The sequence below is a fragment of the Trichoderma ghanense genome (genome assembly GCF_004382785.1).
Source record: "Trichoderma ghanense strain CCMA-1212 chromosome Unknown scaffold_1, whole genome shotgun sequence".
NCBI classification, from domain to species: domain Eukaryota; kingdom Fungi; phylum Ascomycota; class Sordariomycetes; order Hypocreales; family Hypocreaceae; genus Trichoderma; species Trichoderma ghanense.
In genome coordinates, this window is record NW_027395664.1 from 2,762,963 (window position 1) to 2,775,842 (window position 12,880).

Below are 12,880 nucleotides of genomic sequence, written 5' to 3' on the forward strand. Positions count from 1 at the left end.
TGGAAGTTGTTGGAACACGAAGCTGCTGCGAAGGCGGCTGGAGTGGATACGGAGGAATTGGCTCTTATCGATAAGAAATGATAATGCAGTGGCGCACGGACCAACTTGGGCCTTTTAGTAGCGAACTTCGGTTCGTCTCTCAGCCTCGCAGCTTCAACTTGACACTGATCAAAGAAGCCTTCCGCATCAATTTGCCCTCCAGCGGGCCCTGCATTACCCTTTCAAAAGCATTCTCTACTTGACCTCACTTGTACCTTTTTCTAGAACGAAGCCAAGCGAAACACGACACCTGGGCTCCCGCCTGTCGTCACCATGTCGACCGTCGCAGACGATCTGCTCAACGACTTTGGAAGCTCGGGAGACGAGGCAGAGGAGCTGGAAAATGGCGGCCTCGTGCTCCCGGAAAAGGCCGACAAGAAAGTAAATGGCGACCGCGACGCCATGGATGTTGACGATGACGACGACGACAACGACGAAGCGTCGGACGAGGAGGGCGCGGGTGCCAATGCGGGTGCGCTCAACGACATGGAGGACGCAGAGGCGACCAAGGCAAAGGTCGAGAAGATGCAGCTGGGCGCTGTCAAAGACGTCCGCAGCGTCGCCAGCTTGATGCAGACGCTGGAGCCCGTTCTCGAGGTTAGTACAATCACCCTCCCCCCCAAAATCATAGTCCCTCTTCTCTCTCTCTCTCTCTTGGATGGCTCGTTTACATCGCTTTCGAGATGAGCAATTAGCCCTGACGTGTTTGGCTCGACTCCTGCAGAAAATCAACCATTACCGATCGCAGCCCACGGCGCAGCAGACCAGCGTCGGCAACATCGAGGACCACCCCGAGTACCACCTGTTGACGCAGTCCAACAGCCTTTCGACCATGATCGACGGCGAGGTCGCGTTGGTGCACAAGTTCATCCGCGACCACTACTCAACGCGATTCCCCGAACTGGAGCGGCTCGTCACGACGCCGCTAGAATATGCAAAGGTGGTGGCCATCATCGGGAACGGCCCAATGGACGCGGAGAACATCAAGGCGCTCCAGACCTCTACAGACAACCCTCTCGGAGTCGGACTCAAGGCCGTCCTCGACGGGCCGTCGCTCATGATCGTGACGGTAGAAGCCACAACCTCCAAGGGCCATGAGATGACGCCTGAGGAGCTGCAGCGAGTGCGTCAGGCCTGCGAAATGATGATTGCCCTGCACCGAGCGAAGCAGACTCTTACCGAGTACGTGCAATCACGCATGAACATCTTTGCCCCCAACTTGACAGTCCTTATTGGATCCCTCACGGCCGCGCAACTGCTAAACGCCGCCGGGGGCCTGACAGGGCTGTCAAAGACACCGGCCTGCAATATTCCTTCCTGGGGGTCCAAGAAGCGCCAGGCTGGTCTGGCGACCAACATTGGCATCCGCCAGCAAGGCTACCTCTACAACTCCGACATCATCCGGGGCATCCCCAACGACCTGAAGAAGCAGGCAATGAGAATCGTAGCAGCCAAGCTCGTCCTGGCCGCGCGAGTAGATCGCATCCACTCAAGCCCAGACGGCTCAACAGGAGAGCAGCTAAAGTCCGCCTGCCTGGAGAGGCTAGAGAAGCTGACCGAGCCACCGCCGAACAAGGGACAGCGCGCGCTGCCCGTGCCGGACGATAAGCCCGCCCGAAAGCGCGGTGGTCGCCGGGCCAGGAAGGCCAAGGAGGCGCTCGCCATGACGGAGCTGCGCAAGGCCCAGAACCGCATGGCGTTCGGCAAGGAGGAGAAGGAGGTCGGCTACGGCACGGGCGAAGGCACGGTGGGCATGGGCATGATCGGGCTGGCCAACGACGGGCGGATCCGCGGCATGCAAGTCGATCAGCGCACGCGGGCGAAGCTGGGCGTCAAGAGCAAGGGCTGGGGCGGCGCCAGCACCCTGGGCGGAGGCACGGCGTCGTCCATCGGCGGCTTCGGCATGGCGCCCGGCATGGACCTCCGCGGCAAGGGGCTCCGGACGTCGGGCGTGGGCACCACCGTCGGCTCCGCGACGGGCATCCAGTCGTCGCTGGCTTTCACGCCCGTTCAGGGGCTGGAGCTGGTCGACCCCAAGATGCAGGCCGAGCTGAGCCGGAAGCGCAAGGCCGAGGAGGACAAGTGGTTCAAGGGCGGCAGCTTCACACAGGTTGGCAGCGGCGGAGGAGGAGGAGGCTTCAAGGTGCCCGATCTGCCGGCGTCGAAAAAGGTCGATACCGGAGCCACCAAGATGGGGCCGCCTCCGGTGCCAAACCGGAAATGAAAATGTCTGTGGAAGTTGGGGAAAATGCCCTTACACTGGGAGGTTGTCGCTTTGCTTTGCTTATATCTGGTGTATTATTTCTCATGTTTTCACCTCTCGGCACGGTATTCGAAGGGGGTTGTTCTATTAGGCGTTTAAAGGCTCGCACAGGGATGTATATAGGAAGAAATACGAGCATCCGACGAGGCTTAATATTCATTTCTCGTCCGATCCCATCAAATTCCATACCTCGTTCTGCGATTCGAAATTGGATTTCTTTCCCCCCAAGCTTCATATGTAGAGAGCATTTTGCGAAAAGAATAGGGAACCGAGAAACGATCAGCACACAGACCAAGATCCAATACACACACATCTTGGCCACGTTTAACCCCTCTCGAAATAACTGGTCTTGTCTCCGTGTATGCACATAATGCGTCTTGAGGTCCTGAATTTCTCTTGCAACAACCGCTCGAGTAAACATATCAGGAAATCGACACTGCAGGAAAGATCTCCCTGTTGTCAATCGGACTTTTATGAAAGCTTGACATGAACGACTGACGATCCTGTCGTGCCACGGAGATCTCCCCTGTCAATCTCCCTTCCCGCACCGCACCGCAGCCTCAGCCTCAGCCTCAGCCTCAACATGTGTAAGAAAAGACCAAAGAACTCCTCCGCCACAGAGGAGAACCCGACAAATGTGGCTGTTGTCCAAGCTGCCAGGCTAGAAACCCGCAGCTCACCCACTTACACCACAAGGTAAGTGAGTGAGAGTGAGTAGGTGAGAAGGTACCCAACCAATGAATCACGCCAGGCACGAAATATTGACCGGGTTGCGTCCAGGGATACCCAATATCGTGATGTATAAAGCCAGTTGAAAGGATATGTGACAGACGAGGCATTCGGGAGGATTGACGCGATACGGCGGGGGCGAGGGGGGCGTGCGTTGATGATTGATCGTCCCCTGGATGTCACAGATTCGCGTCTGCTGAGCGGCGGCTTGCCTCTGGGGTTACATGGGCTGAGTTTCTCTTTCGTCGTCTTCTTCTCGAAGGTCGGGCCTGACCTGGAGGAGATCGAGATATGCGCATCGATTCACAGTAGCGCGTTGTGCGTAGATGGTTGGGAAGATCCTGCCTGTAGAATGGACATCAATCCATCTCGGACATCATACGGAAGCACCACAAGGGAAATCTGCAAGTCATCTTACCGTGAGAACGACCAGACGGTAGTCATCAAGTGATCAAGTAGAGAGGGCATAGAACCCTGGACGTGAGCCAGCTGTTCATCCCTTTCACGTCACAGCCGCTCATTTGATATGATCCCCCGTACATCTTCACGAGGTGCAATTCCGCTCTCGTCTGCACGTTGTTGCGTGAAGAACGTGCACTTCTTCATCATGGTCGATATGCACACTCAGCAGTTAGCACGACTGGAACGCAACAGACCAACACAACATCACAGCAATCACATCTTCCTCATCAGCACTTACCTGTTACTTTGCACACAGCCAGCAGCTTCTTTTCTCTTTCCTCACCGCGGATACGAAAAATGGTATAACGCACCCCCTGAAAGCTCTGTACACGTACGTGCATACATTGTATGCACGGGGGCCAGCCAAGCTTTCCAATCACGGGCCAGTCCAATTCACAGATCTCGATGAGAGCCCCCCTTTCCTTCGATGCCAGTCCACGACAGACCAAGGCCCGGAGATCAGCCCAAATCCTCGGCGGGACGAGTCGTACTCACTCCCCACAAGCAGGCACGTCGGTACCTTGAAACGACGACGCAAAGTACACTTGCTCGGTCCTGCAGCAGGTGTGAGAAGGCAAGTACATGTGCGATCGAGAAGAGCTTGTGCATACTCCTGGCCCCGTTTTGCACAGCTTCTATGGGGATAGGTCAGTTACCAGCTACCACGCTGGCGGCACCGGGAAGATGCAGGTCAACGCCAGGGATCCAACCGTTGCGACTAATAGCAAAGAAGTGTTGTGTGGATGAGGGGGATGCTCATGATCGTGATGATTTTTCTTCTTCTTCTTGGTGGCTGTGGGACTCGACCGTGCGCTCCGGACCCCTAGCTGAAAAGAAGACCCGAGGGAGAGGGAAGAATCCAAGGGACAAGAAAACAAGGGATCGGAAGCAACAAGTGATGACGCTGCCAACCAGTCAATGCTCTCCACCCAGCTCGAGGAAATATTAAGGACGGGTCCTACAAAGTGGGTAGACGAGTTTGCTGCAAAAGCACCATCTCGATCCCAAATTCATGCCCATTCCTTTGATGCCCCATCACGAACGAATGTTCGAGACAATGCATCCAAACAGAGTCCTCGAGCAGAACCAGGACGAGGACCCCAAGGACCCCTGCATCTCGAAAACCCTGATTTTTGAGATGCCCCGTATCCATATCACAGTCGGCGTCTGCCACAATCACATGGGTACGCGGAAAGCAGCATGAGCGGCAGCCGAAATACGAAACGAGTAATGATGATCGCGTCTTCGTAGTCCCACGCCGCAGCTCCAGCAGCAAGAGGCGTGTACACGCCTCGTCCACAATTCAGAGGCAGCAGTGCGTGGAGAAGAATCGATAGAGTAGCGCGGAATACGGAGTCCTCCGAGACGACATGCACCCGTCATAGTACAAGGTTTCTGCACCTCTAGTGAGCGACGTATTCAAGTGAGCGTGAGCGACATCGAGCATCCAAAGTGCCAACTCGACACCATGTGGCGCAAAGCTGTCAAAGGATCCCGACCTAGGTCTTGCGCCTTTTTTTCCCTTTGAGATCTTCAAAGGGGACCCTTCTGACCTGGAAGAGAAAAAGTCCAGGAAGCGCAGCCGTCCCGGGATCGATTTCTTGGAAATGTCCATTGCGGAGAAAAGGGGGGGTGTAGGGGAAATCCTTTGTCTTATCTTGCTTGAGAGATGGTGCTGTCGATCACAGCCAGGGTAGGGGCGCGAAGTGACAGCTGGTGGTGGCCTGGTCGTCTACTCGATATCCAATGGGACGTGCTCTGCTGGCGACACGTCCTGACTGCTGCTGCAACACCGTCTCGATGGGATGGCCGTGTTGGAGAAGGTTTGGTCGCTTGGACGGGGAGCGTCTGCGTGCTGTGTGCAAGAAAAGCTTCACGCTTCTGTCGCCCTCGTATCGAAACTCTGTATGCTTGCGTCGTGTCGTCGCTGAGCTGAACCGAAACTCTGATGGCTTCGCATTATCATCACCAACTCCGCACGAGGCAGCCACAGCTCCAGAGGCTGATGCAGCCGCATGCAGCCAGCAACAAGGCCCCATCGTGTCGTCCCTCGTCCGCGTAAACCCCCGGCCCGAAATTCATGTCCTTGCCTTGTCCCTTGTCCCTGTGGCATCTCATTAGCCTCCTCCCCCTCCCCAAACCCCTCGTCGACGCACCCAAAAAGGCCAACTCGCACGCCCACCTCATCAGCCCGAGAAAAGCTTTTTTTTCCTTCTTCTTCTTCTTCTTCTTCCCTCCTCTTCCACCACTCCCCCTTCTCACGGCCCATGTGGGGTCAGGCGGAGCGACGCCCAGGGCTCTTGGGGTCCGGGGGAAGGCCGGTCAAACGGTCAAGCGGTTTTTCCTCTTTCTCTGCTGGTCCATTCACGGAGGGACCACGACCTTTTTTTTTTCCTGCCTTCCAGCGATCCCTCCGCAAAATTCGAGATCCTCGCAGCCCATGCGCGGCGTGGAGAGCGAAACAACGGGGGTGCAAAAAGCCTGTGTGATCGACAGAGCTGGCTAGGTCAAAGGAACGTCATCACTTTGTGAAGAGGAACCTTTTTTTCCGTCTTTTCCAAAGGGGGCCGCTTATGTCCCTTCTTTTCTCAACTTTTTTTTTTTTTGCTTTCTTGATGTTCTCCTTTTGGCTGTCGCCGAGCAAGCAGTGCAGTAAAAGAGGTGTTGAAAATTTTCTTTCTTGTCTCCATGCATGTGCCTGACAAGCCTGAAGTCTGCGGGCTGGGCCATTCTGTTTCTTCTCCCCCAGGCTGAAATTGAAATCTATGCTGCAGCAAATGTGAAGAATAGGCCCGTAAGCAAACGAAGTAGAATGACTGTACCTGTCAACGAACAAGCATCAAGCAGAGAGTAAAATCAGGGCCTAATGCACGCAAAAGGCTGACACCGGCCCGGAGATTGAAAGGGGATAACGAAGCAGACGAGAGGGACAATGAATGAAGGAAAACGTGCCCAAGTCGCTAAACCAAAGTCAATGAGCAAACCGGCACTATCGTGGCTTCCCCGGCTCAGGGCTCTTCCTCGAACGAAGAGCTAGTAGTATGAGAAGGAGGGCAGCAAAGTTTGGAGGCGCATCGTGTTAGTAAAAGCTAGTATTAGTAGTTCGCCAGGCAGCAGGAAGGAGCAATGCGGGGTCCTAAGCATCGTCGCCTCGTACTGTACTCGTAGATGCTTCGTGCTTCGTGCTTCGTGCTTCGCACCTACCCTAGCAGAGGACGATAGGAATGAAGGAAAGCGCGGTGGGCCACGATGCAAGAACAAACTCTAGGCTTGCAGATGCCAAAGGGATCCGTCCCTCTTTTCCTCTCGTAATCCTTCTTATCAAGGTACGACTACTATAATCGCACACAGCTCGCTCGGGAGCGAAGTATTACCAAATGTATCAAGCAAGCAAGCAAGCAAGCAAGCACAAGAAGCCCGTTCCTGCCGTGATGCCACGGGAGAAGACAAGTACTATAGCAATCGATACCTTGATAGCCGGCAAGTGCAGATGATCGAGGACTTTCACAGAGACAAGGACAACAGGCTAGCTTTGCCTGGCAATGATCGGCTACATCGTCTCTCTTATCTTTCCCCTCCTCTGCCTTCCACCGGCTGGTGCTCGCCGTTCCTTCTCTTGATCCCTTAGTCCTTTCTTCGATTTCCCGGAGCAACCGAGCTGACCTTATCGTTGCATTCTAATTAATACGTCGTTCGAGATCTCAAGCTCATCAGAGCATGATGCTCCGATACGCATATCATAAGATGCTGCATTAAATCCCCTGTCTGTAGCTCGTGTGTTAGTCTTGACGCAGCTGTACTTGCGGTACTTGCAGACCTGCGTGTGTGCCGCTTCCCCAACTGCGGAACTGCGGGACGTGTATGCTTGCTTCTCTTCTACCAAGGTACGGGTGGTGAGCCCTCACGTTCGTTCAGCTTGGTCAAGTGCCCCTACAGTAGGAACAGGAACATGTCGCCGCCGCCGCCTCTGGCGAGAACGTGCGCACTAAAACAGCTTCACCCCTCCTCACCAGCCACAGCTCCCCAAACCCAAACCCAAACCCAAACCCTCGTGGCGGCAGCCCCTTGTACATGTGGAAAAACTTACAAACAGCTCGTACGACTCAAAACGTCGTGCGACTTGCTGGAAAACAGTATCACCACGAAACCCGTACTATCGAAGGCGCCTGTTCTTTTCTGCCGACGAACAGCTGATGCTACCCAGTAATCATTGCAGAAGCAAAGCCGCTAGCAAATCGCCTCCTGCGTGCGTGGCCACGAGAGTGCCACTGGCCTTGCCGCTGCCCCTTGCTTAGACGGCTATGAGATGCCGCTCTGTTTGTCCATTCTGTCACCATTCTCTCATGCCCATCATATCGGCCGTCGACTTGAGGGCAGGACCGGGGCCTTTCTGCAGGTCTTGATGTTCTGGTGACGTTTGTCGTTGTTCCCTTCTCCTTCGTCCGGTCTCTGTCCGTGGTCCTCTCTCTTCTGTGCCCTTCTCTTCTCTCCACTGCTTCCGCTCGTTCGTCGGAGGCTGATCCTTGATGGTTTGTCACAATCGCGAAATATACTTTCCAGCCCTTGTTCGTCTTCGCAATGCCAATACCTCGAGCAGCCAATCACACGAGCTCCGCACTCTGCTCCGGAACCGTGTAGGCTATTGCCTGGTGCAAGCCGGGTGCAAGCTACTGGACAGAAACCGAAACGCCTTGCCGGGCGCTGGTCCGGAGAGGTCCTTCCGCGTCTGCAAACGAGGAGGGTCAAGCTACCAAGTACCATGTAAGTGACGCCTTGAAGATGCCTGGGTGTCTGCAACGCGCAAAGTTAGAGAGGCCCGTAAGCCCTTGTAACAGCCCGCAGTGCTGGAAAGGGACAAGCAAGCCGGTAAGACCCTGATGACTGCTCCTAAAAATACAAGCTGGTGCGTGTCAACGCTGTGCCTGTGCTCTTCAATTACCTAGCACCGGACGAGCATCGAAAACCCCCCTGATCGTCTCGTCAGCCTGTAATGTCTCTCACTTCCCCATGTGGGCAGGTACAAACTCATGCATAAAACTGGGAAAAAGCCCAGGCAGACGGAGAGAGAGCGAGATGCACCAATGCACTGCAACTCTACCCAGTAGGGCGCAGCAAGCAACAACGTGTAAAAACTTCTGGAGCTCTCGAGAGGGGGCAAATCTGGTACCAACGAAAATCCGCATGTTTTCCTCCAAAGAATCGCATCTCCTGCTCATCCTAACGGATCTAAGGCATTAGCGCACGGATGCGCTGCGAAGCGCAAGCGGAAGAGGGGGCATCAAGTATCAACCAAGTAGTATCGAAGTATTGCTCACGTCGTGCTGCGCCGTCGGCATATCGAGCTCACCATCCGTATCGTCAAGTCCCAACACGGCTTTGGCGTTCTGCGTGCGGCACAACCTCTTGTTTCGCCCCAATTGGCTTGCGCCGCACAGCAGACTGTTGGCTAGGGTGCCTTGGCCGTCCGCGGGGTCCATCGCCAGACTCTCGACTATTCTCTCCATCCTTCGTGCATAGTAGTCGCATTCCCTGCTCCGAACGGAGCCTCTCAGAATCCAAGCGAATGGCCCGGCGAAAGCAACGAATTCGGACTCTGCGGAGTAGCCTCGAGAAGAGTGAAGCAGCGTATTACCTGTATGTACCCTTGGAGCTGGAGCTTGGTACCTGCTCCATAGCAAGGCCGATACCTGGAAGTACTCGCATAGCGGGGTGTGCTGGAGCCGTGCCCAGAGGTACCTTCAGGGTTGCTGGGAACCTTCTCCGGACGTCCCAGGAGATCCGCAGCCATGCAGTCTGTGCTGGACAGTTGCTCGATCTCCCCGATCATTGGCTCTGCTGTGGTGTCTCCGTTGCAATGCGAACGACCCTGGATGGCGCTAGCGCTCTGCCTACCCTTGCGCCGGTCCCCGCTCCCCTTTCCAGGACATGGACGCCCTGCTGTTCGTACTGGGGACTTGGAATGAACTTGGGCCTCTCCATCTTCTCGAAGGATCTCTTGCGAGCTCAAACCCAAGCACCGTGCCATGCTTGTACTGACGAGTACAGAAAACCTGTCGAGCGCCCCCAGGGCCCCTGTCCTTGGGCTCCCCCAAGACCCGTCCGTCTCTTCCTCCATTCGACCTCGAGCCGGCTGTCACTGCACCCCTGCGAAAGATGGGATCCGAAGCTGTTGTGGGTATGGCGCCCACCTTCCACTTGGTCCTGTTGCTCCGGTCCCCTGTGGGATCTTTAGGGGCCTATCCACAGTCGCAATGACGACACCATGAGGTCAAAGGGCTGAGCGATGCCTTGACGATGCGCTTTCTGGCCAGAAACACCGCGTTTTGCAAATTGCGCATGGTCCCCGATGGCGAACACTCGGGACAAGATTTGCAAATTGTATCCGCGGCCTCGCGACCTAGTTGCAAAAGCGCTCGACCATTTTTCCGGCTGCGGAAGGGGATGCCGTTTGATAGCCGACTGAATTGTGTATTGTGGATAGATTGCAGTATGCACGGATGCTCATCGCGATCGTTGGAGCAGGGCTGTTGCCTGTTAGCACGAGTACTTCTTACACATAATCCCTAAGGTACATACAACTTCGTTGTACTCGCAGGTCAGCAAGAGCTGAAGGTTAGCCTTGGCGTTTACATCAAGGTTGTAAGCGCGTGGACGATGTCTGGGGTGCTTCCACCTTTGCCCTGTTTCAAGCTTATGCGCGTACTTTGCCGTGCCTCCAAGACGGCCATCGTGCACCGAGTCTGTACTGTACCAGAGCAGATAACGGACAAATGCTGCTTACCCTGCTGATGGGGATAATGCGCCCAGTTCCTCGTTGACCGGCTCACTGTCCGCAACATGCCGTGCCAGTCGTGATGTATGAGTATAGTATTCGTACCCATCACCAGGTCGAGAGAAAGGGCTGCGTGATACTCCCGTGTAACGCCAATGTCTCCCCCGTCCCCCTTCTTTTCTCTTTCCCCGTCAGGCTTTGCTACCCTGGTCCGCATGGCTTCTGTTGCTTCCATGTCGAGATTGCGCCGAGACGGGGAGCGGCGCTGCTCTAGATTGATGGGAAAACGCGAGACGCTTAATGGGTCCCAGGGTCGGAACAGTCGAGTTGACGTGACCCTCGGCTTACCATTGTGACGTCAACCATTCAAAGGGCCGTCCGTTCATCACCAGCGTCCCTTGTACTCGTACCTTGTCCGTAGTGCCTGTAGGGGAGCACAAGGGCCCTGTGATCCACCGGCTTGTGTCGTAGGCAAAGGCTCGGAGTCTGCAATCGAGATTTCGCTGCTGAGGGGTCCTCCAGGCGCGTGGATTCAGTGCTTGTGTGTATGTACAACTGCCGCAACGGCCAAGGAACGTGTTGTCTCTGGCCTGTCTCTGCCAGCCCTCCGGCCGCAGCCCTTGGCTGGACGCCAGAGGACAAGGACGAGAAGAAACGAAGGAGAAAAGAGGGTCTCCATCGGGGGCAGAAGAGGCCCACAACGAAGGCTTTAGTCTTCGACGTCAAAAGGTGCTAGGGCGAAAGCGATGAGCCTGGTGCCAAAGTATCGTGGCTGAAGCGCGCGCAGGGACACCGCACATGAGGTGGCTTACCATTCCGGCGCGAAAAACGGGTCCGGAGAGAGCGAGGTGACTGACTTTGCGAGGATGAGTAAAAAGCGAGAAAAGAAAAGAGAAACGAAGTGAAGAAGCGAGAGACAATTACCCAGACCCATCTTACACCTGCATGCTGCTTCTGTGTCTTGTATGTACGAGTACTGCAGCAGTCCCTAATACCACCTCCGCTGTCTATCTGCATCTGCCCGCATCTTCTCCGTGCCTCGACGCAACTCCAACAGGGCGCTAAAGAGGCAGGATCTTCACCGGCTGCACCTCGACGCCCAAGCGGGACAGAGGCGGGCACAGCGGCACATGCACGCGTGGTCGGGCCAAGCATGGAGATGCAGATTGGAGGAAGAGGGAAAGGAGCTGGAAGTTGAATGGAAGAGGCAGAAGAAGAGGAACCCGGAGGTGCGCAGAGAACCTGAAGAGTTCTAATGGTGGAATGTACTCTACTGTACAAGCCAGGTACGTGTATCGCGGCGGTACCAGTTAAGGTTCAAAGGTCAAGCCCCAAGTGGTTGATAGCGGCGCAGCGGCGCGACTATGACCAGATTGTAGCGCAAAGCCAAGCAGCTCTGCTCCAAGAAAGCGAGAGACAGTAGAGCAGAAAAAAAAGCGAGAGAATAAACTACCTTGCATCTCACTCCAGGCTCGCATCAATTGGCGGTACATACAACTGGCATCAAAACCGGGCAAGGCCTGCCATCAGCGTTGCGCGTCAAGCCACACGAGGCTCGCACTTCATGGTGTGCCTCAAAGACAGCACCCTACCCTACCCGTCACTGCTCCGAAAGGTACATGGCCGCCCACGTCGCGGTACTCCAGGGTGACCGCATGTCGCTCCCCTCTTTCTCCTCTTCCAGGCGCCCCTCCCCTCCAAAAGCGCAGCTCCACACCCCCTCCCCAGCCTGAGGCCCCGCCCTTTCTCCTTCCCCTGCTGGACCCTGGTTCCCTGCCCGGCACCAGCTCCAGCACCAGCTCCAGCACCCTGTGGCCTTCTGTGGCCCCTCTGTGGCCCTCTGTGGCCCTACCACACACGCAGCGCTGGGAGCACCAGAAGCCCGCTTGGGCCCTCTAGGGGGACCCCCCCTTGTCGCCGCAGCTCCAGCGCCCACTTGCAACTTGCTCTCCATGCAGCTTGCAGGGCTCACGAAGAGACGGAGAGAATGCAAAAGAATTGAAATGGTGAAGGAAGAGAAGTCGCGCTCTGGAAAGGGGGAAAATGTGATATTATTCTCTCTGAGAGCGTTGTATTTTTCTCTCTCTTTCTCTCTCCTCTCTCTCTCTCTCTCTCTCTCTTTTATTTTCTTTTTTTTTTCTCTGCCTTTTCCCCCTCCTTGCACTTCCGTCTATTCTCTGGGGTACTTCGGCAGGACCTGTACACACATACAGTTCGCAAGCAGTGCCTTAGCACTTTAGAGGTATGGGGTCCCCTGGGCGGCAGCCATGGGTGTCTGGTGTGTGCTAAGTACTCGTACTGGGCCCGAGCAAGGCTAAGGCAGTCTGCGCGGTACCAGGACGGGCACAGATTACGGAGCAAAGTGGGCTTGTCGGCTTTGTACTTTCTCGATCCCTCGATCGATGGGATGGCATGGATGCTCCCGTTGCGCCTCTCCGGCTCTGAACAAAACCTCCAGGTCCTCCCTCTTTGCGCCCCTCCTCCTTCTTCTCCTCCGACATCTCCAGCTTCCTTCTCCTTCTTACCTCGAAGCCTCTTCCATATTCTCTTACCTCTCTCCACACCATTCTTCCTCTTATCTCGCCCTGCCTACCTAAGGAGCCATCATAGCACTA

General features: G+C 55.5%; 2 protein-coding genes across 2 annotated transcripts; one reads left to right on the top strand and one right to left on the bottom strand.

Annotated features, from left to right (window-relative positions):
- Positions 1-312: 312 nt before the first annotated feature.
- Positions 313-2,263, top strand: CCMA1212_002299 (U4/U6 small nuclear ribonucleoprotein Prp31; the record flags this gene model as incomplete). Its single annotated transcript, XM_073699686.1, has 2 exons — positions 313-636; positions 764-2,263. 2 exons carry the CDS (start codon positions 313-315, stop codon positions 2,261-2,263), a joined length of 1,824 nt encoding a protein of 607 aa, XP_073562610.1.
- A 5,580-nt stretch (positions 2,264-7,843) lies between these two features.
- On the bottom strand, positions 7,844-10,374 carry CCMA1212_002300 (uncharacterized protein; the record flags this gene model as incomplete). Its single annotated transcript, XM_073699687.1, is given in 7 exon segments — positions 7,844-8,284; positions 8,809-9,125; positions 9,158-9,439; positions 9,459-9,719; positions 9,750-10,017; positions 10,070-10,233; positions 10,371-10,374. 7 exon segments carry the CDS (start codon positions 10,372-10,374, stop codon positions 7,844-7,846), a joined length of 1,737 nt encoding a protein of 578 aa, XP_073562087.1.
- Between the last annotated feature and the right edge of the window lie 2,506 nt (positions 10,375-12,880).